The following is a 25,530-nucleotide window of genomic DNA, read 5'->3' as shown; positions in this document are numbered from 1 at the left end:
GGTGACTGGAGCTGTGGGTTGGTATATATAACCAGGTGACTGGAGCTGTGGGTTGGTATATATAACCAGGTGACTGGAGCTGTGGGTTGGTATATATAACCAGGTGACTGGAGCTGTGGGTTGGTATATATAACCAGGTGACTGGAGCTGTGGGTTGGTATATATAACCAGGTGACTGGAGCTGTGGGTTGGTATATATAACCAGGTGACTGGAGCTGTGGGTTGGTATATATAACCAGGTGACTGGAGCTGTGGGTTGGTATATATAACCAGGTGACTGGAGCTGTGGGTTGGTATATATAACCAGGTGACTGGAGCTGTGGGTGGTATATATAACCAGGTGACTGGAGCTGTGGGTTGGTATATATAACCAGGTGACTGGAGCTGTGGGTTGGTATATATAACCAGGTGACTGGAGCTGTGGGTTGGTATATATAACCAGGTGACTGGAGCTGTGGGTTGGTATATATAACCAGGTGACTGGAGCTGTGGGTTGGTATATATAACCAGGTGACTGGAGCTGTGGGTTGGTATATATAACCAGGTGACTGGAGCTGTGGGTTGGTATATATAACCAGGTGACTGGAGCTGTGGGTTGGTATATATAACCAGGTGACTGGAGCTGTGGGTTGGTATATATAACCAGGTGACTGGAGCTGTGGGTTGGTATATATAACCAGGTGACTGGAGCTGTGGGTTGGTATATATAACCAGGTGACTGGAGCTGTGGGTTGGTATATATAACCAGGTGACTGGAGCTGTGGGTTGGTCTATATAACCAGGTGACTGGAGCTGTGGGTTGGTCTATTTTTATTTTATTTTTTAACTTTATTTTAGAGACTCTCTGATTCTTCTTTTTTTTTCGTGCTCTTTTGTTATTCGTTAGTTTTTTTATCCTCTTATACTTGTTCTGTAGTAAATGTTTTAGTTTTTTCCTGTGAAGCACATTGTGTTGTTTTCCATGTCTGAAATGTTCTGTATAAATAAAGCTTGATTTGATTACTGTCGTGATAACGTGTGTGTGTGTGTGTGTGTGTGTGTGTGTGTGTGTGAGACCAGGTGGAGTGAGGTGACTCGTAGATTAGAGCTGTGGGTTCAGGTGTTGGAGCTGAATGACGCAGGAGAGTTCACCCCTGTGGAGGTCCTACCACCCAAGGACGTGGGCACTGGGGGCATCTTCCAGCTCAGACAGGTCGGTAGCTTGTTTTCTGTGTGCAGTACAGGACACAGTGTGTTTTGGCCTCTTGGGAGTGTCTACAAGAGTTGTTTTATTTGATGTATACTAGATGTTTAGTAGGAAAAGTCTGTGATCCCTGCAGGGCCAGTCTGTAACCTGAATCCTATCCCCCTCCCCAGGGCCAGTCTCTAACCTGAACCCTATCCCCCTCCCCAGGGCCAGTCTCTAACCTGAACCCTATCCCCCTCCCCAGGGCCAGTATCTAACCTGAACCCTGTCTCCTCCTCCCCATGGCCAGTCTCTAACCTGAACCCTGTCTCCCCTTCCCCAGGGCCAGTCTCTAACCTGAACCCTGTCTCCCCCTCCCCAGGGCCAGTCTGTAACCTGATCCCTGTCTCCCCCTCCCCAGGGCCAGTCTCTAACCTGAACCCTGTCTCCCCCTCCCCAGGGCCAGTCTGTAACCTGAACCCTGTCTCCTCCTCCCCAGGGCCAGTCTGTAACCTGAACCCTGTCTCCTCCTCCCCAGGGCCAGTCTGTAACCTGAACCCTGTCTCCTCCTCCCCAGGGCCAGTCTCTAACCTGAACCCTGTCTCCTCCTCCCCAGGGCCAGTCTCTAACCTGAACCCTGTCTCCTCCTCCCAGGGCCAGTCTCTAACATGATCCCTGTCTCACCCTCCCCAGGGCCAGTCTCTAACATGATCCCTGTCTCACCCTCCCCAGGGCCAGTCTCTAACCTGAACCCTGTCTCCTCCTCCCAGGGCCAGTCTCTAACATGAACCCTGTCTCCCCCTCCCCAGGGCCAGTCTCTAACCTGAACCCTGTCTCCCCCTCCCCAGGGCCAGTCTGTAACCTGAACCCTGTCTCCCCCTCCCCAGGGCCAGTCTGTAACCTGAACCCTGTCTCCCCCTCCCCAGGGCCAGTCTGTAACCTGAACCCTGTCTCCCTCCCCAGGGCCAGTCTCTAACCTGAACCCTGTCCCCAGGGCCAGTCTGTAACCTGAACCCTGTCTCCCTCCCCAGGGCCAGTCTCTAACCTGAACCCTGTCTCTGCCTCCCCAGGACCAGTCTCTAACCTGAACCCTGTCTCCCTCCCCAGGGCCAGTCTCTAACCTGAACCCTGTCTCTGCCTCCCCAGGGCCAGTCTCTAACCTGAACCCTGTCTCCCTCCCCAGGGCCAGTCTCTAACCTGATCCCTGTCTCCCCCTCCCCAGGGCCAGTCTCTAACCTGAACCCTGTCCCCCTCCCCAGGGCCAGTCTCTAACCTGATCCCTGTCTCCCCCTCCCCAGGGCCAGTCTCTAACCTGATCCCTGTCTCCCCCTCCCCAGGGCCAGTCTCTAACCTGAACCCTGTCTCCCCCTCCCCAGGGCCAGTCTCTAACCTGAACCCTGTCTCCCCCTCCCCATGGCCAGTCTCTAACCTGAACCCTGTCTCCCCCTCCCCAGGGCCAGTCTCTATCCTGAACCCTGTCTCCCCCTCCCCAGGGCCAGTCTCTAGCCTGAACCCTGTCTCCCCCTCCCCAGGGCCAGTCTCTATCCTGAACCCTGTCTCCGCCTCCCCAGGGCCAGTCTCTAACCTGAACCCTGTCTCCTCCTCCCCAGGGCCAGTCTGTAACCTGAACCCTGTGTCCCCCTCCCCAGGGCCAGTCTCTAACCTGAACCCTGTCTCCTCCTCCCCAGGGCCAGTCTCTAACCTGAACCCTGTCTCCCCCTCCCCAGGGCCAGTCTCTAACCTGAACCCTGTCTCCCCCTCCCCAGGGCCAGTCTGTAACCTGAACCCTGTCTCCCCCTCCCCAGGGCCAGTCTGTAACCTGAACCCTGTCCCCAGGGCCAGTCTCTAACCTGAACCCTGTCCCCAGGGCCAGTCTGTAACCTGAACCCTGTCTCCCTCCCCAGGGCCAGTCTCTAACCTGAACCCTGTCTCCCCCTCCCCAGGGCCAGTCTCTAACCTGAACCCTGTCCCCCTCCCTAGGGCCAGTCTCTAACCTGATCCCTGTCTCCCCCTCCCCAGGGCCAGTCTCTAACCTGAACCCTGTCCCCCTCCCTAGGGCCAGTCTCTAACCTGATCCCTGTCTCCCCCTCCCCAGGGCCAGTCTCTAACCTGAACCCTGTCTCCCCCTCCCCAGGGCCAGTCTCTAACCTGAACCCTGTCTCCCCCTCCCCAGGGCCAGTCTGTAACCTGAACCCTGTCCCCAGGGCCAGTCTGTAACCTGAACCCTGTCTCCCTCCCCAGGGCCAGTCTCTAACCTGAACCCTGTCTCTGCCTCCCCAGGGCCTGTCTCTAACCTGAACCCTGTGCCCCTCCCTAGGGCCAGTCTCTAACCTGAACCCTGTCTCCCCCTCCCCAGGGCCAGTCTCTAACCTGAACCCTATCTCTGCCTCCCCAGGGCCAGTCTCTAACCTGAACCCTGTCCTCCTCCCTAGGGCCAGTCTCTAGCCTGATCCCTGTCTCCCCCTCCCCAGGGCCAGTCTCTAACCTGATCCCTGTCTCCCCCTCCCCAGGGCCAGTCTCTAACCTGAACCCTGTCTCCCCCTCCCCAGGGCCAGTCTCTAACCTGAACCCTGTCTCCCCCTCCCCAAGGCCAGTCTCTAACCTGAACCCTCTCCCCAGGGCCAGTCTGTATCCTGAACCCTGTCTCCCTCCCCAGGGCCAGTCTCTAACCTGAACCCTGTCTCTGCCTCCCCAGGGCCAGTCTCTAACCTGAACCCTGTCCCTCTCCCTAGGGCCAGTCTCTAACCTGATCCCTGTCTCCTCCTCCCCAGGGCCAGTCTGTAACCTGAACCCTGTCTCCTCCTCCCCAGGGCCAGTCTGTAACCTGAACCTTGTCTCCTCCTCCCCAGGGCCAGTCTCGTCGTGTTCAGGTGGAGGTCCGGTCCGTACAGGACTCGGGCACCATGCCTCTCATTGCCACAAAAATCCTCTCTGTTTCCATCGGCAACGTGGAGGTTCGACAGGCCCGCCCTTTGGATGAGGACATGGACAGCTATCAGGTAACACTGATTGGAATCAGTTTATGGTAGTCTGACACATTGGGAGAACCTCAATTGTATTTCCTTGACTCCTCGTGTCCTCACTCCTCTCCTCCTTCTCAAAGCCCATTGGATTGAAATGTCAGAGGTTCCTCCCATCTCATCTTCTCATCCAATGGGCTTTGATAGGAAGGAGAGGAGAGAGAAAGGAATAAAGGCAATGCAGTTGAGATTCTCCCTGTGAGTTGAGTGGAGGAGGAGATTCTCCCTGTGAGTTGAGTGGAGGAGGAGATTCTCCCTGTGAGTTGAGTGAAGGACGGAGGAGATTCTCCCCGTGAGGTGAGTGAAGGACGGAGGAGATTCTCCCCGTGAGGTGAGTGAAGGACGGAGGAGATTCTCCCCGTGAGGTGAGTGAAGGACGGAGGAGATTCTCCCCGTGAGGTGAGTGAAGGACGGAGGAGATTCTCCCCGTGAGGTGAGTGAAGGACGGAGGAGATTCTCCCCGTGAGGTGAGTGAAGGACGGAGGAGATTCTCCCCGTGAGGTGAGTGGAGGACGGAGGAGATTCTCCCCGTGAGTTGAGTGGAGGACGGAGGAGATTCTCCCCGTGAGGTGAGTGGAGGAAAGTAGTCACGTTTTTTTTCAGTTGGGCACACCGAACCAAAACAGAAATGTTGTTCTTATTGGACAAGTTAAGATAGTACCAGGGCTGAGGTGTGAGTCTGTGTAGGAGAAGACAATCTATATAGGAGGGATAGAGCTGAGGTGTGTGTGTGTGTGTGTGTGTGTGTGTGTGTGTGTGTGTGTGTGTCTGCAGGAAGTTGATCTGGAGAGGTTGAGGGAACAGTGGCTGACCACCCTCACTACAAGACAAGAGTACCTGGACCAGCACCTGCAGAAGATGGTCCAAAAGCCCGGTCAGCCCTGACTAACACACTACATTACACACAGAGCGTATTGATGACCTCCTCACGACACACATTACACACCGAGCATATCGATGACCTCCTCACGACACACACTACATTACACACAGAGCGTATTGATGACCTCTTCACGACACACTACATTACACACAGAGCGTATTGATGACCTCTTCGACACACTACATTACATACAGAGCATATTGATGACCTCCTCACGACACACTACATTACACACAGAGCGTATTGATGACCTCTTCACGACACACTACATTACACACAGAGCGTATTGATGACCTCTTCGACACACTACATTACATACAGAGCATATTGATAATCTCCTCACGACACACTACATTACACACAGAGCGTATTGATGACCTCTTCACGACACACACTACATTACACACAGAGCGTATTGATGACCTGTACTCCTGACTGCTGTCTCAAGTCCAGTCAGATTCAAAGCCTCTGTCTGATTTCTCTGTCTGGAGCTTTCTGTTGAGCAGTTTGACTATAATCAGTGAATATGGTACTGTGTGTGTGTGTATGTAGATAAGTCAGAGGATGACGTGGAGAGGGAGGCTCAGCTGTTAGAATGTCGTCTGACCCTGACAGAGGAACGTAACGCTGTCCTGTTACCTTCGGCTGGTAGCGGGATCCCTGGAGCCCCCGCTGAGAGGTAGAGGGTGTGTGTGTGTTGGGGGGGGGGGGGGTGGCTGTGAGCTCCCAGTGTTCTGATTGGTTAATTTCCCCCTATTCCAGAGTTCCTGTTCCTGGGATGGAGACTCACATTCCTGTCCTCTTCCTGGACCTTAGTGGTACGTTCTGCTCTTTTCTCCTCTTCCCTTCTCTCTTTCCCTCTTCCCTTCTCTCTTTCCTCTTCCCTTCTCTCTTTCCTCTTCCCTTCTCTCTTTCCTCTTCCCTTCTCTCTTTCCCTCTTCCCTTCTCTCTTTCCCTCTTCCCTTCTCTCTTTCCCTCTTCCCTTCTCTCTTTCCCTCTTCCCTTCTCTCTTTCCCTCTTCCCTTCTCTCTTTCCCTCTTCCCTTCTCTCTTTTCCTCTCTCCTTCTCTCTTTCCCTCTCTCCTTCTCTCTTTCCCTCTCTCCTTCTCTCTTTCCCTCTCTCCTTCTCTCTTTTCCTCTCTCCTTCACTCTTTTCCTCTCTCCTTCACTCTCCCTTCTTCACCCTCCCTTCATGTTAGAAAAACTAGGTGTGCCTCCTCAATGAAGAGAGAGGTGTGCCTCCTCAATGAAGAGAGAGGTGTGCCTCCTCAATGAAGAGAGAGGTGTGCCTCCTCAATGAAGAGAGAGGTGTGCCTCCTCAATGAAGAGAGAGGTGTGCCTCCTCCTGTCGAAATAAACATACTGGTCTCAGCATTGACTCCCTGTCTAAATAAAGACACCTTGGTCTGAGCATTGACTCCCTGTTGAAATAAACATACTGGTCTGTCTGTCTGTCTCTGTCTGTCTCTGAACTCTCCTCTCTCTGTCTTTGTCTCTGTCTCTCTCTGAACCCTCTTGTCTCTGTCTCTCTGTCTCTCTCTCTCTCTAGCTGATGATTTCCAGGACAACCTGTCTGCTCCGCTGGCTGGAGGTCTGGACGCCATGCTGAACCATGAGGATGAGGATGAGTTCTTCGACCTGCACATCGTCAAACATTCCGATGGAGAGGTGAGCTAACTGGAGCTGAAACCGACTGAGGCTCTAACACCAGTAGTGATCTCCTGGTTCAAATCAACACCTTGTCTTTTCTTCAGACACTTGTCTTAGATCTGAAAGGATCAGATGTGTAGAAACCGGTGCTACCGGCCCGGTGGAATCTCTGCCGAGCTGCTTACTCCTATCAGACCCCTTTTAAGGTCTATCAGAAGTAACTAGGGGACTAGATGTTGAACCAGGCATATATCATCCCCCTCCCCAGGTTGGTGCGGAGGCGGCGTGGGACTCTACGGTACATGACTGCCCCCAGTTGAGTCGCAGCGCGTCGGCTGACCTCCGAGTGTACCTGACAGTCATGGTCGTAGTTCAGCTCTCACACCCTGCTAACATGCAGCTGGTCCTCAGAAAACGCATCTGTGTCAACCTAGCTGGAAGACAGGTAGGAGTCACACACACACTGGAGGATACGTAGGAGTCACACACACACTGGACAACAGGTAGGAGTCACACACACACTGGACAACTGGACAACAGGTAGGAGTCACACACACACACACATGATGTTGATATCGTGGGTATAGGTGGATGTTGATATCATGGGTATAGGTGGATGTTGATATCGTGGGTATAGTTGATGTTGATATCGTGGGTATAGTTGATGTTGATATCGTGGGTATAGGTGGATGTTGATATCGTGGGTATAGGTGGATGTTGATATCGTGGGTATAGGTGGATGTTGATATCGTGGGTATAGGTGGATGTTGATATCGTGGGTATAGGTGGATGTTGATATCGTGGGTATAGGTGGATGTTGATATCGTGGGTATAGGTGGATGTTGATATCGTGGGTATAGGTGGATGTTGATATCGTGGGTATAGTGGATGTTGATATCGTGGGTATAGTGGATGTGTTTATATCGTGGGTATAGGTGGATGTGTTTATATCGTGGGTATAGGTGGATGTTGATATCGTGGGTCTAGGTGGATGTTGATATCGTGGGTATAGGTGGATGTTGATATCGTGGGTATAGGTGGATGTTGATATCGTGGGTATAGGTGGATGTTGATATCGTGGATGTTGATATCATGGGTATAGTGGATGTTGATATCGTGGGTATAGTGGATGTTGATATCGTGGGTATAGTTGATGTGTTTATATCGTGGGTATAGTTGATGCTGATATCTTGGTTATGTACCAGGGTTGGGGTCAGAGTCTGATGAAGAAGATGTCTCATCGCAGCACCATTCCTGGCTGTGGAGTCACCTTGGAGATCGTCTCCAACATACCTGGGGTGAGAGAAACGCAGGTGTTTTGGTGCCAACACCCTTGAACTCATTTAATTTCAGTTACCTTTGTATATAAATTCCCTTGAGGTTAAATACCTGTTTTTGGAGGGAGAACTGGTCAAATTAAGCAGGAGTAAAAAGACCTGGAGAATACAGTAAAAAGACCTGGAGAATACAGTAAAAAGACCTGGAGAATACATTACAAGAACTGGAGAATACAGTAAAAAGACCTAGAGAATACAGTAAAAAGTACATCATGTTTTGGTGCCAACATGGCACCCAGAAACTTTTCAATCTCAATGGTGCCCAAACCCAGTTAGCTGAGGTCTGTTTCCATGATTTATGGCACATGTTGATGAGGTCACTGTGAAATTGTCACTTTAGATGGGTGTCTAGAACTAACAGTTGTCATATAATCTTTGGCTCTGACACATTATTGACAATTATCTAACGGTGCATTATCTATTAAGCATTATTTATGATACATTATCTTATACAGGTAACTGTCAAAATAAAGGAAACACCAACATAGTGTCTTTTAAAAGGGCATTGGTCCACCACGAACCAGAACAGCTTCATTACATCTTGGCGTAGATTCTACAAGTGTCTGGAAGTCTATTGGATGGAAGAAACACCCTTCTTTCATCATTTGGGGTTCTGTTGATGGTGGTGGAAAACTGTCTCAGACGCCTCTTCAAAATCGCCCATAAGATCTGGTGACTGAGACAGCCATGTGTTATTGGTTACATCGTTTTCATGCTCATTAAACCATTCAGTGACCTCTCGTGCCCTGTGAATGGGGGCATTGTCATCCTATAGGGGCATAGTCGTGATATCTAAAATAATGGCCAGACAGGTATTATTATACATGACCCTAAGCATGATGGGATGTTAATTGCTTAATTAACTCAGGAACCACACCTTTTTTTTTGTGGAAGCACCTGCTGCCAATATACAGTACTTTTGTATCCCTCATTTTCTCAGGTGTTTGCATTATTTTGGCAGTTACCTGTATGTTATCGATGCTTCTCCCCCCATCCAGGATGTCCAGGGTCCAGAGGACAGAGAGATGCTGGCCAGACTAGCCGCCAGTGTGGATGTTCAGGATGTCCAGTCAGGGGACAGTGAGGCTGCCATAGAGAAGTACCTCCGCAGTGTCCTGGCTGTGGAGAATATACTCACCCTGGACCGACTACGACAGGTAGACGGACAGACAGACCTCTCCAAAATAATACATACAGTTGTGGCCAAAAGTTTTGAGAATGACACAAATATTAATTTTCACAAAGTTTGCTGCTTCAGTGTCTTTAGATATTTTTGTCAGATGTTACTATGGAATACTGAAGTATAATTACAAGCATTTCATAAGTGTCAAAGGCTTTTATTGACAATTACATGAAGTTGATGCAAAGAGTCAATATTTGTAGTGTTGACCCTTCTTTTTCAAGACCTCTGCAATCTGCCCTGGCATGCTGCCAATTAACTTCTGGGCCACATCCTGACTGATGGCAGCCTATTCTTGCATAATAAATGCTTGGAGTTTGTCAGAATTAGTTGGTTTTTGTTTGTCCACCCACCACTTGAGGATTGACCACAAGTTCTCAATGGGATTAAGGTCTGGGGAGTTTCCTGGCCATGTTTCCTGGCCAAAATATCGATGTTTTGTTCCCCGAGCCACTTAGTTACCACTTTTCCCTTATGGCAAGGTGCTCCATCATGCTGGAAAAGGCATTGTTCGTCACCAAACTGATCCTGGATGGTTGGGAGAAGTTGCTCTCGGAGGATGTGTTGGTACCATTCTTTATTCATGGCTGTGTTCTTAGGCAAAATTGTGAGTGAGCCCACTCCCTTGCCTGAGAAGCAACCCCACACATGAATGGTCTCAGGATGCTTTACTGTTGGCATGACACAGGACTGATGGTAGCGCTCACCTTGTCTTCTCGGGACAAGCTTTTTTCTGGATGCCCCAAACAATCGGAAAGGGGATTCATCAGAGAAAATGACTTTACCCCAGTCCTCAGCAGTCCAATCCCTGTACCTTTTGCAGAATATCAGTCTGTCCCTGATGTTTTTCCTGGAGAGAAGTGGCTTCTTTGCTGCCCTTCTTGACACCAGGCCATCCTCCAAAAGTCTTTGCCTCACTGTGCGTGCAGATGCACTCACACCTGCCTGCTGCCATTCCTGAGCAAGCTCTGTACTGGTGGTGCCCCGAACCCGCAGCTGAATCATATTTAGGAGACGGTCCTGTCGCTTGCTGGACTTTCTTGGGCGCCCTGAAGCCCTGAAGCCTTATTCACAACAATTGAACCGCTCTCCTTGAAGTTCTTGATGATCCGATAAATTTAGGTGCAATCTTACTGGCAGCAATATCCTTGCCTGTGAAGCCATTTTTGTGCAAAGCAATGATGATGAAATGTGTTTCCTTGCAGGTAACCATGGTTGACAGAGGAAGAAGAACTATTCAGAAGCACCACCCTCCTTTTGAAGCTTCCAGTCTGTTTTTCAAACTCAATCAGCATGACCGAGTGATCTCTAGCCTTGTCCTCGTCAACACTCACACCTGTGTTTACGAGAGAATCACTGACATGATGTCAGCTGGTCCTTTTGTGGCAGAGCTGAAATGCAGTGGAAATGTTTTGTTGGGGGAATCAGTTCATTTGCATGGCAAATAGGGACTTTGCAATTAATTGCAATTCATCTGATCACTCTTCATAACATTCTGGAGTGCAAATTGCCATCATACAAACTGAGGCAGCAGACTTTGTGAAAATTAATATTTGTGTCATTCTCAAAACTTTAGGCTACGACTGTACACTCACCTCTTACATAACATAAACCCTGTGTGTCTGTGTGTGTGTAGGAAGTTGCAGTGAAGGAGCGGTTGTCTGTCAAGACCAAGTCTCCCAGACGTGCTCTCAGCTCTCCTAATGTGAACCGGGTAAGAAATTAACTCACACGGTCTATCTACCTGTACCTTAAGGCTTTAGCATGCTTCAGTTCGGCTGGCGCCTAGCCCAACTCGCCGTTTTGTAAAAAGAGAAAATAACGACAATAGGACTGTTTGTCCATCTTGAGACGCCGTAGCCAGTATACACTTCCTCAGTGAATTTACACTGAACAAAAATATGAACGCAACATGTAAAGTTTTGTAAAGACTCCTGAACATCTAGTCAAATGGCTACCCAGACTATTTGCAGTGCCGCACCCACCCCCTCTTTACACCTGCTACTTTCTGTTATTATCAATGCATAGTCACTTTAATTACTCTACGAACATTTACATATTACCCCAATGAACTCAAATAACCGGTGCCACCGCACATTGACTCTGTACCATAATACCCTGTATATAGCCTCCACAATGACTCTGTACCGTAATACCCTGTATATAGCCTCCACAATGACTCTGTACCGTAATACCCTGTATATAGCCTCCACATTGACTCTGTACCGGTACCCCCTGTATATAGCCTCCACAATGACTCTGTACCGGTACCCCCTGTATATAGCCTCCACAATGACTCTGTACCGGTACCCCCTGTATATAGTCTCCACATTGACTCTGTACCGGTACCCCCTGTATATAGCCTCCACATTGACTCTGTACCGGTACCCCCTGTATATAGCCTCCACATTGACTCTGTACCGGTACCCCCTGTATATAGCCTCCACATTGACTCTGTACCGGTACCCCCTGTATATAGCCTCCACATTGACTCTGTACCGGTACCCCCTGTATATAGCCTCCACATTGACTCTGTACCGGTACCCCCTGTATATAGCCTCCACATTGACTCTGTACCGGTACCCCCTGTATATAGTCTCCACATTGACTCTGTACCGTAATACCCTGTATATAGCCTCCACATTGACTCTGTACCGTAATACCCTGTATATAGCCTCCACATTGACTCTGTACCGTAATACCCTGTATATAGCCTCCACATTGACTCTGTACCGTAATACCCTGTATATAGCCTCCACATTGACTCTGTACCGTAATACCCTGTATATAGTCTCGCTACTGTTATTTCACTGCTGCTCTTTAATTACATATTTTTTCAACTGCATTGTTGGTTAGGGGCTCATCAGTAAGCATTTCACTGTAAGGTCTACCCTACCACCTGTTGTATTCAGGATTTCACTATAAGGTCTATATACCTGTTGTATTAGGCCCATGTGACTAACATTTGATTTGATTTCATGAACTGAAATAAGAGCCGAGAAATGTTTCGCACAAAAAAGCTTATTTCTCTTCTCTGCACAAATTTTGTTTACATCCTTGTTTGTGAGCATTTCTCCTTTGCCAAGATAATCCACCTGGCAGGTGTGGAGTATCAAGAAGCTGATGAAACAGCATGATCATTACACAGGTGCACCTTGTGCTGGGGGACAATAGAAGTACATTTTTGTCACACAACACAATGCCACAGATGAGGGTGCAGTTGGCATGCTGACTGCAGGAATGTCCACCAGAGCATTGAATGTTAATTTCTCTACCATAAGCTGCTTCCGACGTCGGTTGAGAGAATTTGCTGTACATCCAACCGGCCTCAACCAACCACATGAAGGGCGTCGTGTGGGCGAGCGGTTTGTCGATGTCAACCATGTGAACAGAGGGCCACATGGTGGTGGGGTTATGCTATGGGCAGGCATAAGCTACGGACAATGAACACAATGGCATTTTATCGATGGCAATTTGAATGCACAGAGATGTTATTATTTTTTTTAAATTGTATTTCACCTTTATTTAACCAGGTAGGCCAGTTGAGAACAAGTTCTCATTTACAACTACGACCTGGCCAAGATAAAGCAAAGCAGTTCGACACAATCAGCACAGAGTTACACATGGGATAAACAAATATACAGTCAATAACACAATAGAAAAATCTATATGCAGTGTGTGCAAATGTAGTAAGATTAGGAAGGTAAGGCAATAAATAGGCCAGAGTGGCAAAAATAATTGCAATTTAGCAAATAAACACTGGAGTGATAGATGTGCAGATACTGTGATGAGATCCTGAGGCCCATTTATTTTATTTTTTTAAGTATCTGACCAACAGATGCTGATCTGTATTCCCAGTCATGTGAAATCCATAGATCACGGCCTGATGAATTTATGTAAATTGACTGATTTCCTCATATGTAACTCAGTAAAATCAATGAATTAGTTGTCTTTTTATATTTTTCTCCAGTATAAGACAAAATCATTTTTACGTGTTTTGCCGAAGAGACCATAGTCGTGCAATTTCACATCTAACCCTAACCCCCTAACCCTCTAACCCTAACCCTAACCCTCTAACCCTAACCCCCTAACCCTCTAACCCTAACCCCCTAACCCCCTAACTCTAACCCTAACCCTCTAACCCTAACCCTAACCAATTTCACATCTAACCCTAACCCCCTAACCCCCTAACTCTAACCCTAACCCTCTAACCCTAACCCTAACCAATTTCACATCTAACCCTAACCCCCTAACCCTCTAACCCTAACCCTCTAACCCTAACCCTCTAACCCTAACCAATTTCACATCTAACCCTAACCCCCTAACCCTAACCCCCTAACCCTAACCCTCTAACCCTAACCCCCTAACTCTAACCCTCTAACCCTAACCCTCTAACCCTAACCCTAACCAATTTCACATCTAACTTAAATGTTTGGTGCAGTATTTTTTTTTCATTGAAAACGAGTTGTCTCATTGGATGACGACAAATACGTTTTTTTTTTTTGAAGAATCCCTAGTGTTGACCAATCACCGACGATGGGGCTTAGACTTCGGCTCCGGAAAAAACGAATAGAAACGTCACAAAATGTCGTCATGCTATATGCACCAACTCTACCAAACTGTTTCATCTGAGGACGCCTCTACCATCAGCCAGCTATTCCCATCATCTCAGTAACGTAATAACGTACTACTTAGTAACTGCTAGTTAACCTGTAAAGACGACAGTGTAACTAACCTAAGACTTGCGCTAGCTCTCTAAACTAAGGATTTAGCTCAGCAGGCTAACGCAGTCTTGTTTGAACCCTGCGCTGTCCTGCTAACCATCCTGGTCTCTTCCCTCTTCTAGCTGTCAGGATCCTGGAGCAGACAGGACCTGTCCACCAATCACAGGCTACATGGCAACAAGGTGAGACGTCCCTAAACTAGGTTAATCTAGAAAAACAGACCCCCCCCCCCCCCCCCCCCATGTGTACAGCAACTTCTATGTTGCCATATCTAACAACACCTTAACTATCAAACACCATGGCAACATACTCTAACAACACCTCAACGAACAACAAAGCAGTAACCATATCTCTACCAACCAGGGTTGGGATCAATTTAATTTCAATACCAGTCAGGAAGTACGATCAAATTCCAATGGTCTTCAATGATTTTAAATTTGCTTTCTGAATTGAAATGGAATTGACCCCAATCCTGCTGCCAACTATATATCACAAAAAATGATTCTACTGTTCCATCCCTGGTATCCTCAGGGCTGGTCCGAGAGTCACCAGGACCTGTCAGTTGTTCCTCTCCCGTCCCACTCCAGACGTACCCTCTCTGGCTCCACTCTACCTCTGGCTCAGAACATCCTCCCTGACACTGGTGAGAAGAACACAGTCCTCTGATATAACCTCAGGGCTAATGGTCGCTATCCTTTTCCTCAGTGTTGAGCCTTCACTGCTCTGGTGCTGCTATTATATTACCTGTTCTGCCTGTCCTCTGGTTTCTTCTGTTGGGTTTCTCCTCTCCAGTTTATAGCTTCCTCTCTTCTTCCTCTTCCTCATGTTTCCTCTTCCTCCCTGTACGACCTCAAGGCCTCTCACTGCGTGCTCGTGCTACCTATTATTTCTCCCCAGTCAAGGCTCTGGTCCCTCCTGTCCCCAAACTGCTCAAGTCCCTGTTCTCCGCCAGGGAGGAGAAGAGAGACCTGACTCCTGTCCCCCAGCAGGTAAACTAAACTAAGGCCGTCATTTATTTGGATAGTTTGACCATCTGTAGATCCTCAATAGGGAACTGTCTGTTTGTAAGCAACTGGTTACTAAGGTTAGGGTTAGAATAAAGGTTAAGGGTCAGTGAATTGTTTGTTGAAATTTTGTTGAACCTTTTTAACAGTAACAACTGCTTTCTGGTCAGTTCTTAGACATTCACATTATCTCACACACTTAGCATACTGCATGTAGAACTAGCCATAGTCTGTTTTTAGAGACTGTATCTGTCCAAGGGCCTTTTGTTATGAGAGTATTGTCCAGCAGTGGGAAGATGTGGTGGAGAGGGGAGAGTGGTTGAGTCCCAGGTGTTATGGGCTGAGCCAGAGGACGACCAGTTCAGTTCTGTTTGGACCTGCTGACAATGGTTTCCGTGGCTTCTCCTTCTAGCATCTTCCAATCAAAACACGTGAAAACAATCACTTGTCAGTTCTCACTGTGATTCCAGAATTCATCTAGAACTCGGAGTCTGCTGATCTGCCACCAATGTCTCTAGTGCCCCTCCCCCTTCTCTGAGAAGAGAGAGGTTTTGAATGTTTAGCTATAAATTTATTTTTTAAAATAATACCTTATTTTAATTCCCAGGGTTTTGAGCAAGTCAAAAAAGAACATTTAGAATGGAGGATGATTTAATAGAAAAGGGAATTTGGAATTTGGAATTTGGAGTCAGTATACTGTCCCTAGATCAGAGGCTAGAATCGGTATACTGTCCTTAGATCAGAGGCTAGAATCGGTATACTGTCCTTAGATCAGAGGCTGAAGTTGGTATACTGTTCCTAGATCAGAGGCTGGAATCTGTATACTGTCCCTAGATCAGAGGCTGGAGTCGGTATACTGTCCCTAGATCAGAGGCTAGAATCGGTATACTGTCCCTAGATCAGAGGCTCGAATCGGTATACTGTCCTTAGATCAGAGGCTGGAATGACATCAATGATTAATTTAACTGTCAATATACTCTGCGAAACATCTCAGATCAAATTTTAACACGAAACTCTCATTTTTAGCCTGTTCCTCGGAGCCTGCCTTTCATCAGAGTGCAGTCACCAAGTGTTGAAGAGGACTTGGATACCACACTTGGTCGTCACTTGGTAAAAGTCACTTGATCTTATGTCCCTAGTTCATTGACTATTTCTTAAATGTTTAGCCCAAATTTCCTTTAAAACAAGGGACAATGCGATCCAGCCAGCGACCTGGCAGCCTGGTCAAAGACTGGCCCATCCAGCGACCTGGCAGCCTGGTCAAAGACTGGCCCATCCAGCCAGCGACCTGGCAGCCTGGTCAAAGACTGGCCCATCCAGCCAGCGACCTGGCAGCCTGGTCAAAAACTGGCCCATCCAGCTAGCGACCTGGCAGCCTGGTCAAAGACTGGCCCATCCAGCCAGCGACCTGGCAGCCTGGTCAAAGACTGGCCCATCCAGCCAGCGACCTGGCAGCCTGGTCAAAGACTGGCCCATCCAGCCAGCGACCTGGCAGCCTGGTCAAAGACTGGCCCATCCAGCCAGCGACCTGGCAGCCTGGTCAAAGACTGGCCCATCCAGCCAGCGACCTGGCAGCCTGGTCAAAAACTGGCCCATCCAGCTAGCGACCTGGCAGCCTGGTCAAAGACTGGCCCATCCAGCCAGCGACCTGGCAGCCTGGTCAAAAACTGGCCCATCCAGCCAGCGACCTGGCAGCCTGGTCAAAGGCTGGCCCGTCCAGCTAGCGAACTGGCAGCCTGGTCAAAGACTGGCCCGTCCAGCCAGACTGGCAATGTAGCGAGTTGTTAGGACACACAAAGCAATATCCATAATAGATAAATAATGTGGTCTTAATAACAAATCAATCACATTGGTCCTACACCTAGGGGGGGGGGGGTGTGTGTGTGTGTGTGTGTGTGTGTGTGTGTGTGTGTGTGCGTGTGTGTGTGTGTGCAGTATCATGCTCATCACCATCCATTACTAGTCTGTGTCGCCATTGTTAATTCCACAGGTTCCCATTGGAGAAATCATCCCCCCAGAGAGCCAAACAGAGGCCCCAAAAACCATGCCCCTCCCACCACCCATCATCCCTGAGATGGAAGAGCCCGCCCCCAGCCCGGTCAGCGAGGCGTCTACCAGCGTCTCCACGGCAACCCAGTCAGAGCCCTACCTGATTGGTGGGGACGTCACTCCGTCAGCCAATCTCAGGCCAGATGGCTTTGAGGCGATGCACAGGTCATTCGAGGCAGACATCGGTCGGTACCTTCATCATGACTGTAACATGGCCGACCAGGAGGAAGAGGAGGAGACTCCTCAGATACCCCAGGCCACTGCTACTGACCTGGAGGCTTCGGAGACCGAGAGGACTGACACTAGTACACCCCAGACAGACAGGACTGATACTAGTACACTCCAGACAGACAGGACTGATACTAGTACATCCCAGACAGACAGGACTGATACTAGTACATCCCAGGCAGACAGGACTGACACTAGCACATCCCAGTCAGACAGGACTGATACTAGCACATCCCAGTCAGACAGGACTGATACTAGTACATCCCAGGCAGACGGGACTGACACTAGCACATCCCAGTTAGACAGGACTGATACTAGTATATCCCAGGCAGACAGGACTGATACTAGCACATCCCAGGCAGACAGGACTGATACTAGTACATCCCAGTCAGACAGGACTGATAATAGTACATCCCAGTCAGACAAGACTGATACTAGTACACCCCAGACAGACAGGACTGATACTAGTATACCCCAGACAGACAGGACTGACACTAGTACATCCCAGTCAGACAGGACTGATACTAGCACACCCCAGGCAGACAGGACTGATACTAGCACACCCCAGGCAGACAGGACAGACACTAGTACATCCCAGGCAGACAGGACTGATACTAGCACACCTCAGGCAGACAGGACTGATAAACTCAGAGCAGAATCTCATCTCCCATTAGAACCACACGGCACCTCAGGAGAACCTGAACACAGTACTCCATCAGAGTCACTGACACAGTCCATGCCAGACAAGTCTACACAAGTCCACTACAGACTACTACCATCTGTAGTGTCAGAACAATCAGTCCAGTCAGAGTCACTGACACAGTCCACACCAGATAAATCTACACATGAACTGTCTATAGTGTCACATCAGTCTGAAACACCAGTCCACATAGAAGAACCAGTCCACATAGAAGAACCAATGGAGTCCGAGATACCTCAGGAACAACCAGAGACGGAGGTAATGTTGTCATCGTCACGGGGCCAGACAGAACAACATGTCGGCAAGTCTGTAACGGATCTTCCAGAATCAGAACAGTCTGCATTTGATCGACCAGAACCACCAGTAGAATCGGCACCAGGTCTTAAAGAGTCTCCACCACTGGATCAGTCTCCACCAGCACCAGCCCTGCCACAAGAATCAGATCAAGCAGCCACAGAACAGACAGGACTGGGTGAATCAGCTGGTTCAGAACCAGTACTAGGCCAAACAGGTCAACCAGTAGAAGCAGGTCCAGACCAGTCCCAGCCTCCATCAGAGCTACCAGAAGAACTAGACCAGCGGGCACCGGCAGCCCAGTCTGAACCTGCACCTACCCCTGTAGAGCCTCCAGTTGACGAGCCTGCACCTAGCCAACAAGTCAAAGCACCAGCCCCAATCCCAGCACCAACCCAATCTGTAGCTCCGGGACCTGCCCATCCAGCTCCGACCTCAACACCAACCCCTGCCCCAGCCCCTACACCTACCCATCCAGCTCCGACCTCAACACCAACCCCTGCCCCAGCCCCTACACCTGCCCATCCAGCTCCGACCTCAACACCAACCCCTGCCCCAGCCCCTACACCTACCCATCCAGCTCCGACCTCAACACCAACCCCTGCCCCAGCCCCTACACCTGCCCATCCAGCTCCGACCTCAACACCAACCCCTGCCCCAGCCAAAGCCCCTCTTCTAACCCTAAACCCTGTCCCAGCACTAGTCGTCAAAACTCTCACTTCCAGTAGCACATCAGCCAACGCATTCAAGATCCAGAAAGTAAAGACATCCGACCTGAAGTCCTTCCAACCTATCCTAGATGAGGATGAAGGCCAGGCAGGGGCAGAAAGAGCTGGGGCCAGTAGTCTGGGTGTTGACCTCTCTGTTCCTCTGGAGAGACTGGAGATCCTCTCCGACTCAGACGAAGGAGTCACAGACGTAACCACAGCCGTGCCTGACTGGCTGAAGGAGGGGGAGTTTGTGACTGTAGGAAGTCATAAAAGTGGTATGGTGAGCTACGTGGGACCTACAGACTTTGCAGAGGGAACCTGGGTTGGAGTGGAGTTAGATTTACCTGCAGGTAGGTAATATAGCAGAGATTATATTATCTCATCTAGATGAGACGGCTACCTCCGAGTTTTGATATGAGTTCTCAGAAATGCCCTGGTGAACATTAAGTCAGAAATAGCCTCACTAATTTGGAAGATTCTGCTGTTTAATTTGGAATGACAGGTTATTGTCTATATTATGTTAGTGTGCCAGTATTTTATGGTGACTGTGCCCCACCAGTTCTCTCACTATCAATCTCTCTCTCACTATCAATCCCTCCCTCTCTCTCTCTCACTATCAATCTCTCTCTCACTATCAATCTCCCTCTCACTATCAATCTCCCTCTCACTATCAATCTCTCTCTCACTATCAATCTCTCTCTCACTATCTCTCTCTCTCTCTCTCTCACTATCTCTCTCTCTCTCTCACTATCTCTCTCTCTCTCTCACTATCAATCTCTCTCTCTCTCACTATCAATCTCTCTCTCTCTCACTATCAATCTCTCTCTCTCTCTCACTATCAATCTCTCTCTCTCTCTCACTATCAATCTCTCTCTCTCTCTCACTATCAATCTCTCTCTCTCTCTCTCATAATCAATCTCTCTCTCTCTCTCACTATCAATCTCTCTCTCTCTCACTATCAATCTCTCTCTCTCACTATCAATCTCTCTCTCTCACTATCAATCTCTCTCTCTCTCTCTCACACTATTAATCTCTCTCACACTATCAATCTCTCTCTCTCTCCTCTCTCTCACTATCAATCTCTCTCTAGGGAAAAACGACGGGTCCGTGGGTGGAAAGCACTACTTCCACTGTAACCCTGGTTACGGTGTGTTGGTGCGTCCTGATAGGGTGAGCCGTGGAGGAGTCGGGGGCGGGGCTAAGCAGAAGCGGCGACAGCAGCAGAAGCGTCGCAGTGCTAACCTATCAGGGTCCAGCCCTAACCTGGCTGCCCTCACTGCCCTGGCCAAGGGAGAGGGGACTGGGGCCAGTCGCAAGGGACAGAACCGCAAGTCCTGGAACAGCTAAGAGGAGAGGGTAGCGGGGTTGGGGTCAAATTCCATTTTTTCTCAATGCTTCTCTATGAGAGAAATGAACTGATTTGAAATGGTATTGAGCCCAACCCTGAAGGGTTGAACCATAGGGAGAAGAGAGATCTACATACACTGAACAAAAAATTTAAACACAACAATTTCAAAGATGTTTACACTTCTTATAATGAAATCAGTCAATTGAAGTGAATTCATTAGGTTCTTAATCTATGGATTTCACATGACTGGGAATACAGTTATGCATCTGATGGTCAGATACCTTAAAAACAGTTTCAAAATAAGTAGTGGTGTGGATCAGAAAACCAGTCAACCAGCAGCGTAACACCTTGCACCCCACTGCTGGCTGACCTGTGAAGTCCTGGTCAGTCCCTGGATGGGAGACCAGATGCTACTGCAAGTGGTATTGGGGGGCCAGTAGGAGGCACTCTTTCCTCTGGTCTAAAAAAAATCCCAATACAAGAGGGCAGTGATTGGACACTGCTCTGTGTAGGGTGCCTTCTTTCGGATGGGACGTTAAACGGGTGGAAGTCCTGGGCTGGCGTGGTTACACGTGGTCTGTGGTTGTGAGGCCGGTTGGACGTACTGCCAAATTCTCTGAAATGGCGTTGGAGACGGCTTATGGTAGAGAAATTAACACTCAATTATCTGGCAACAGCTCTGGTGGACCTTCCTGCAGTCAGCATGCCAATTGCACGCTCCTTCAACGTGAGACATCTGTGGCATTGTGTTGTGTGACGAAACTGCACATTTTAGAGTGGCCTTTTATTGTCCCCAGCACAAGGTGCACCTCTGTAATGTACATGCTGTTTAATCAGCTTCTTGATATTCCACACCTGTCAGGTGGATGGATTATCTTAGGAAAGGATAAATACTCACTAGCAGGAATGTAAACAAATTTGCACAAAATTTCAGAGACTGGGTTCTTTTTATTTCAACTTATGAAACATGGGACCGACACTTTACATGTTGATTTTATATTTTTGTTCAGTGCAGAAGTTCTGTCTCACTACTCCTGTACAAAGGTACCAGGGTCGGGTTAAATTCAGTCAATTCAGAAAGGACACTGAAATTCCGAATTAGAATTTCGGTGTCCTTCCGGAATTAAACTGGAATTGATCCCAACCCTGTTCGGTAGAGGTGCAGCTGAAAACCACAGGGACATTTCAAGAGATAAGAGATGCACATCTTGCTCATTTTTAAAAGTCTAGCCACCGATGGACAGATAAGAGGAGAGGCCCAGTTTATGATGCTGCATCAATATGCAAGTCCATGTATCCAGGCTTACATTATGTTATTTCTGTTAGGTTTTTCTCTTTGCCTTACAAAGTCGTATAGGGTCTCTCAGGTTCTCATTAAAATAACGAATGTGGTTAAGTAATGTCATGACATGTGCTTTCGGAAGCTTTGTTCACACTGCAGCTCTTAATGCTCAAATCAATACTGACTGCATTGTGTTACGTCCCTGCTACGCTCGTCCCTCGATCTCAGTGCACACACCCGTCGTGCTATACACATGTCTCGAATCGGATGTGTGTTTTCAGACTGTTGTGATTGGCTGACATGGCTGCTCTGGTTGTCAAGGTAATGTCAAGCGTGCGTGCGTTGCTGTAGGCTGATTGGTGGTGGTGCTCGTGTTTCCTCTCACTCAGAAAGCTGTTGTGCAGCAAGCTAAGTTGACTGACAACAATGCCTGCTATGGAAGTCTCCCAGTTGTTTTGCTCAAAATCATCATTGTGTGAGAACACTTACAAAGCCTCAAAGGATAAGATGATCCACCTTCTCAAAACGAGTCGTTTTTGTCTGGCCACAGCGGTCAACCTAGGTAGCTGTTTAGTTTGTTGGCACATAGTCATTTGTTTGTAAACAATTTAACAAGCTACTTAGCTACCACAAGTTTTTGTTGAAACTGTCAACAGAGTAGCAAGCAACAAGATGTGCCACATAAGTCTTAAAAACCACTTGAAGGAAAATAAATTAGATTTGACTGTTCAGACATAAGTCATTGGCAGGAATTCGATTTTGTATCTGATTTCAATTCACCTCGAAATATCTGATTCCATGCTTTTTAGGCGTTCCGACTGCAGGAAAGAAAAAAACAGATTAAAATCGGATATGCCTTTTAAAAATTAAAAAAAGTGGATTTGAGTCACTTCAAACTGCTAGTGTGAACAAGGCTTTAGTGGGTATCATTGTATTGGAGTATAGGGATCAACCCCAAATACGTGATGTGATGCCCAATGGGTTGCTCTAACTAACAAGTAGTGCACCACCCAGTGGGGAATATGTGTACTGACATTACCACAGTAGAACAGTATGGCCCTTTTTTTTGTTATGAGATTCTGTTTTTTTTCTAAGGGGAAATATACTGTATATTTGAACTTCTGAACAAGTTTGTACTCTGTCCATTTTGTAATAATACTACTGAAACTCTGCTAGGTTTTATCATTCTGTGTATCTGTTTGGTAAAAGTGTGATTTGGGGATAATATTGGGAGGGGAAGAATGCAGACCTGGGAGAATCAGAATGAAGTCAATGGATGAAGAGCTCTGCAATGGTTTAGACATTGGACACCGGGCTTGTTTTTTTAAATTATATGTTTGAAAATGTTTTTATACTTGTGCTATTCAATCTGATCTGACTATGAATGTTTTAAGACTGACAATTAAAAAGATGTACTATAGAGGAAGAGACAAATCTACATGATTTTGTTTTATATCAATATGGTGTTACAATAAACTTCACTGTGGATACATCTGTACCAAGTTAGAATTGTTTTGACTTTTTGTAGACTAATGGGATTTTGTATTGTGTAACTTTACACTTCTATATGAATAGGAACTAATGCTTAAATCCCGTTTTTCTGTCAATATGGCTTGTTTTGTCGGTTAGTTGTGGGTCACTGCACAACTTCTATATAAAGTGTTTTTTCTCCAAATTGCCGGGATGTCACATGACCTAGTTATATCAGTACACGCATAACTTAAGCATTATGAAATTTATATTCGATCAAATAAATCTCCGAAATTCGACACTCATTGCTCTCCATACAAAAACTCTTTACTTGTTGACCAAACAACGGAAAAACGCCATCTGCTGGAAGGAGACAGATTTTTCCGCGGAGTTTAGCCTCTTCCTCTCTGCTAAACGCATACCTGTTGCGTGTCAACATAAGTGGGAGGATCAGCGGAATAATGCGTGTGGAAAGAGAATCACTTTACTTGGTATATTTGTTGCGACACGATACCGTTTTGCGTGGCTTTAACATTTACAGTGTGTGGTCCTGGTCGGCAGAGATGACTGTAAGGAATATCAATTCGGCCAACATCTGCATGCAGAGAACTGACCAATAACGTTAAGAAACATGCTCAATCAAAGCTGGCTAACCAATTACAGAGCGCTGGTGTAAAGCAGTTGATCCGCCCACTTCTGACACGCCCACTTTCAGTCACTCCGGGTTTTTTTACCTTTATTTAACTAGACAAGTCAGTGAAGAACATATTCTTATTTACAGTTGACGGTCTACCCCGGACGATGTTGGGCCATTTGTGCGCCGCCCTATGGGACTCCTAATCATGGCCGGATGTGATGCAGCCTGGATTCGAACCAGGGAGTGTCTTAGACCGCTGCACCACTCCGGTTCCCACAAATGCAGTTACCCGTGCTTGCAACTCCAAAACAGTACCAAAAACAGTGCAGTCATTATAAAGATAACCTAAAACTGCTTCTACAATAGAAATGTCCGATCATACTTTTAAGGGCGGCAGGTAGCCTAGTGGTTAGGAGCATTGGGACAGTCACCTAAAGGTTGCCGGATCGAATCCCCGAGCTGACAAGGTAGACAATCTATCGTTCTACCCCTGAACAATGCAGTCCGTCGACTAGGCCGTCTTTGTAAATAACAATTGGTTCTTAATGATTTACCTTGTTAACAAAACTTGTTAAAACTATAAAAACTAACCTCACAAAGTGAACGGTCTCGCGCACCGAACTGCGCATGTGCAAGCTGTCAAATCAAAGGCACTCCATTGACATAAAATAATTCTCTAGGAAGATTTGTCAATTTCACGAGGTTGGATTAACGTGTTCAACAACCTAAGACATTGTCTTGAATCTAGGTGGTAACTTTTTTGTTTCCAGAAAATGAACAACTAAGGAATAATTGTTCACGTTTCTTATTGGCTTCTGAAAGCCAGACGCGTCTTTTTGACATTCCCGGAAGCGCTCCCGGAAATCTCGCGATGTTTCATCCCCCCTTGTGGGTTTATAAACTCTGTGACAATAAGCTTGTAATTGAAATCTAGCGTTAGCACTCCTGCTACAACCAGGCGGTCGATGTGTTGTTGCTACGGTTAATAAGTGGCATTTCCCCTCCCCACACACACTGTTCAGTGGTGGTATGCGATTTTAAATGGTCAAATGTACACAGGCACATCGAGATAGAGAGCCAAGGTAAGATGTGATATATTTAGCTAGCTAACGTTAGCCCGTCAAAAATTAGCTAACGTAAAACTAGCTAGCCTATAGCTAAATTATTTTCATCGGTGGTTTAGCAGTTAGCTATATTACCATCTGGGAAAATAACTAAGCACACACTTAAATGTAACTGAAACAGTTGTCGTTTGGCGATTTTTAGCTAGCTAAGTGCATGGGTAAAAGTCAGTCAGCTAACTTAGTATTTTGAGTTTGCTAGCGAGTTAGCCAATAACCAAACAAGCAGTAGTAGTTAGGTAGCTAGTTAGAGTTGGTACAGAAACGGTTACTGTATCTGAAAACAGAGCTAGCGAAAGTTGGCTAACTAGTCCTTCAGATAGACTGACCTACCAAGTAAAAACAGACTGGCATAACGACGTTCACTAACTAGCTCCAGTAGCAGTAACAGTTTTGGTACCAATTCTCTTTGTTTGCCATAATTGCCAGCGAAGTAACTAATTGTATTGCCTAATAACTGTAATGTAAACGAACTTTTATGACAGGAATTATTTGGGGATTGAATCTGGGCTTTCCGCAGATGTGCAGCTTTAAACCCACATAAATATTCGAATGAGAACTTTTATTTCCCATGATGCAGTATACGCACCCAGCTGTTTGCAGATGTCAGTAAACACAAACAAATAGTGTCGTTATAGACCGTAAGTCGATTTATGTTAAGCTAAGTGAAAACAGCCTCGCTGTCTTTGTTGCATGTGCAGCATTGACTGAACGCAAATGTCTTGCTCC

At 47.5% G+C, this 25,530-nt stretch overlaps 2 protein-coding genes across 7 annotated transcripts in view; both read left to right on the top strand.

The window, feature by feature from the left end:
- The window catches only part of LOC109879165 (kinesin-like protein KIF13B), a 66,440-nt gene extending 43,364 nt beyond the window's left edge, over window positions 1-23,076 (top strand). For 2 of the 3 annotated variants that reach the window (XM_031836779.1, XM_031836780.1), the window contains exons 26-41: window positions 1,060-1,192; window positions 4,015-4,164; window positions 4,960-5,059; window positions 5,621-5,747; window positions 5,831-5,886; window positions 6,617-6,735; window positions 6,986-7,162; window positions 7,923-8,015; window positions 9,053-9,211; window positions 10,871-10,948; window positions 14,081-14,140; window positions 14,490-14,601; window positions 14,814-14,947; window positions 15,989-16,072; window positions 16,953-19,293; window positions 20,034-23,076. In XM_031836779.1, the coding sequence (XP_031692639.1) occupies window positions 1,060-1,192; window positions 4,015-4,164; window positions 4,960-5,059; window positions 5,621-5,747; window positions 5,831-5,886; window positions 6,617-6,735; window positions 6,986-7,162; window positions 7,923-8,015; window positions 9,053-9,211; window positions 10,871-10,948; window positions 14,081-14,140; window positions 14,490-14,601; window positions 14,814-14,947; window positions 15,989-16,072; window positions 16,953-19,293; window positions 20,034-20,290 (4,180 nt within the window). In that variant the 3' untranslated portion in view covers window positions 20,291-23,076. The remainder of the gene's footprint in view (window positions 1-1,059; window positions 1,193-4,014; window positions 4,165-4,959; window positions 5,060-5,620; window positions 5,748-5,830; window positions 5,887-6,616; window positions 6,736-6,985; window positions 7,163-7,922; window positions 8,016-9,052; window positions 9,212-10,870; window positions 10,949-14,080; window positions 14,141-14,489; window positions 14,602-14,813; window positions 14,948-15,988; window positions 16,073-16,952; window positions 19,294-20,033) is intronic. The other variant, XM_031836782.1, reaches the window with a different exon arrangement.
- A 1,352-nt stretch (window positions 23,077-24,428) lies between these two features.
- LOC109879170 (homeobox-containing protein 1) overlaps window positions 24,429-25,530 on the top strand; it is a 33,103-nt gene continuing 32,001 nt past the window's right edge. For all 4 annotated transcript variants that reach the window (XR_004211846.1, XR_004211845.1, XM_031836778.1 and 1 more), the window contains exon 1: window positions 24,429-24,762. Coding sequence is in view for 2 of the 4 variants with exons in the window: in XM_031836778.1 (XP_031692638.1) it covers window positions 24,722-24,762 (41 nt within the window). In the remaining 2 variants the exon portion in view is untranslated. The remainder of the gene's footprint in view (window positions 24,763-25,530) is intronic.

The sequence above is a fragment of the Oncorhynchus kisutch genome, linkage group LG12 (genome assembly GCF_002021735.2).
Source record: "Oncorhynchus kisutch isolate 150728-3 linkage group LG12, Okis_V2, whole genome shotgun sequence".
NCBI lineage: Eukaryota > Metazoa > Chordata > Actinopteri > Salmoniformes > Salmonidae > Oncorhynchus > Oncorhynchus kisutch.
The sequence above is the reverse complement of the archived record's forward strand: the minus strand, read 5'-3'. Positions and strand labels throughout refer to the sequence as shown.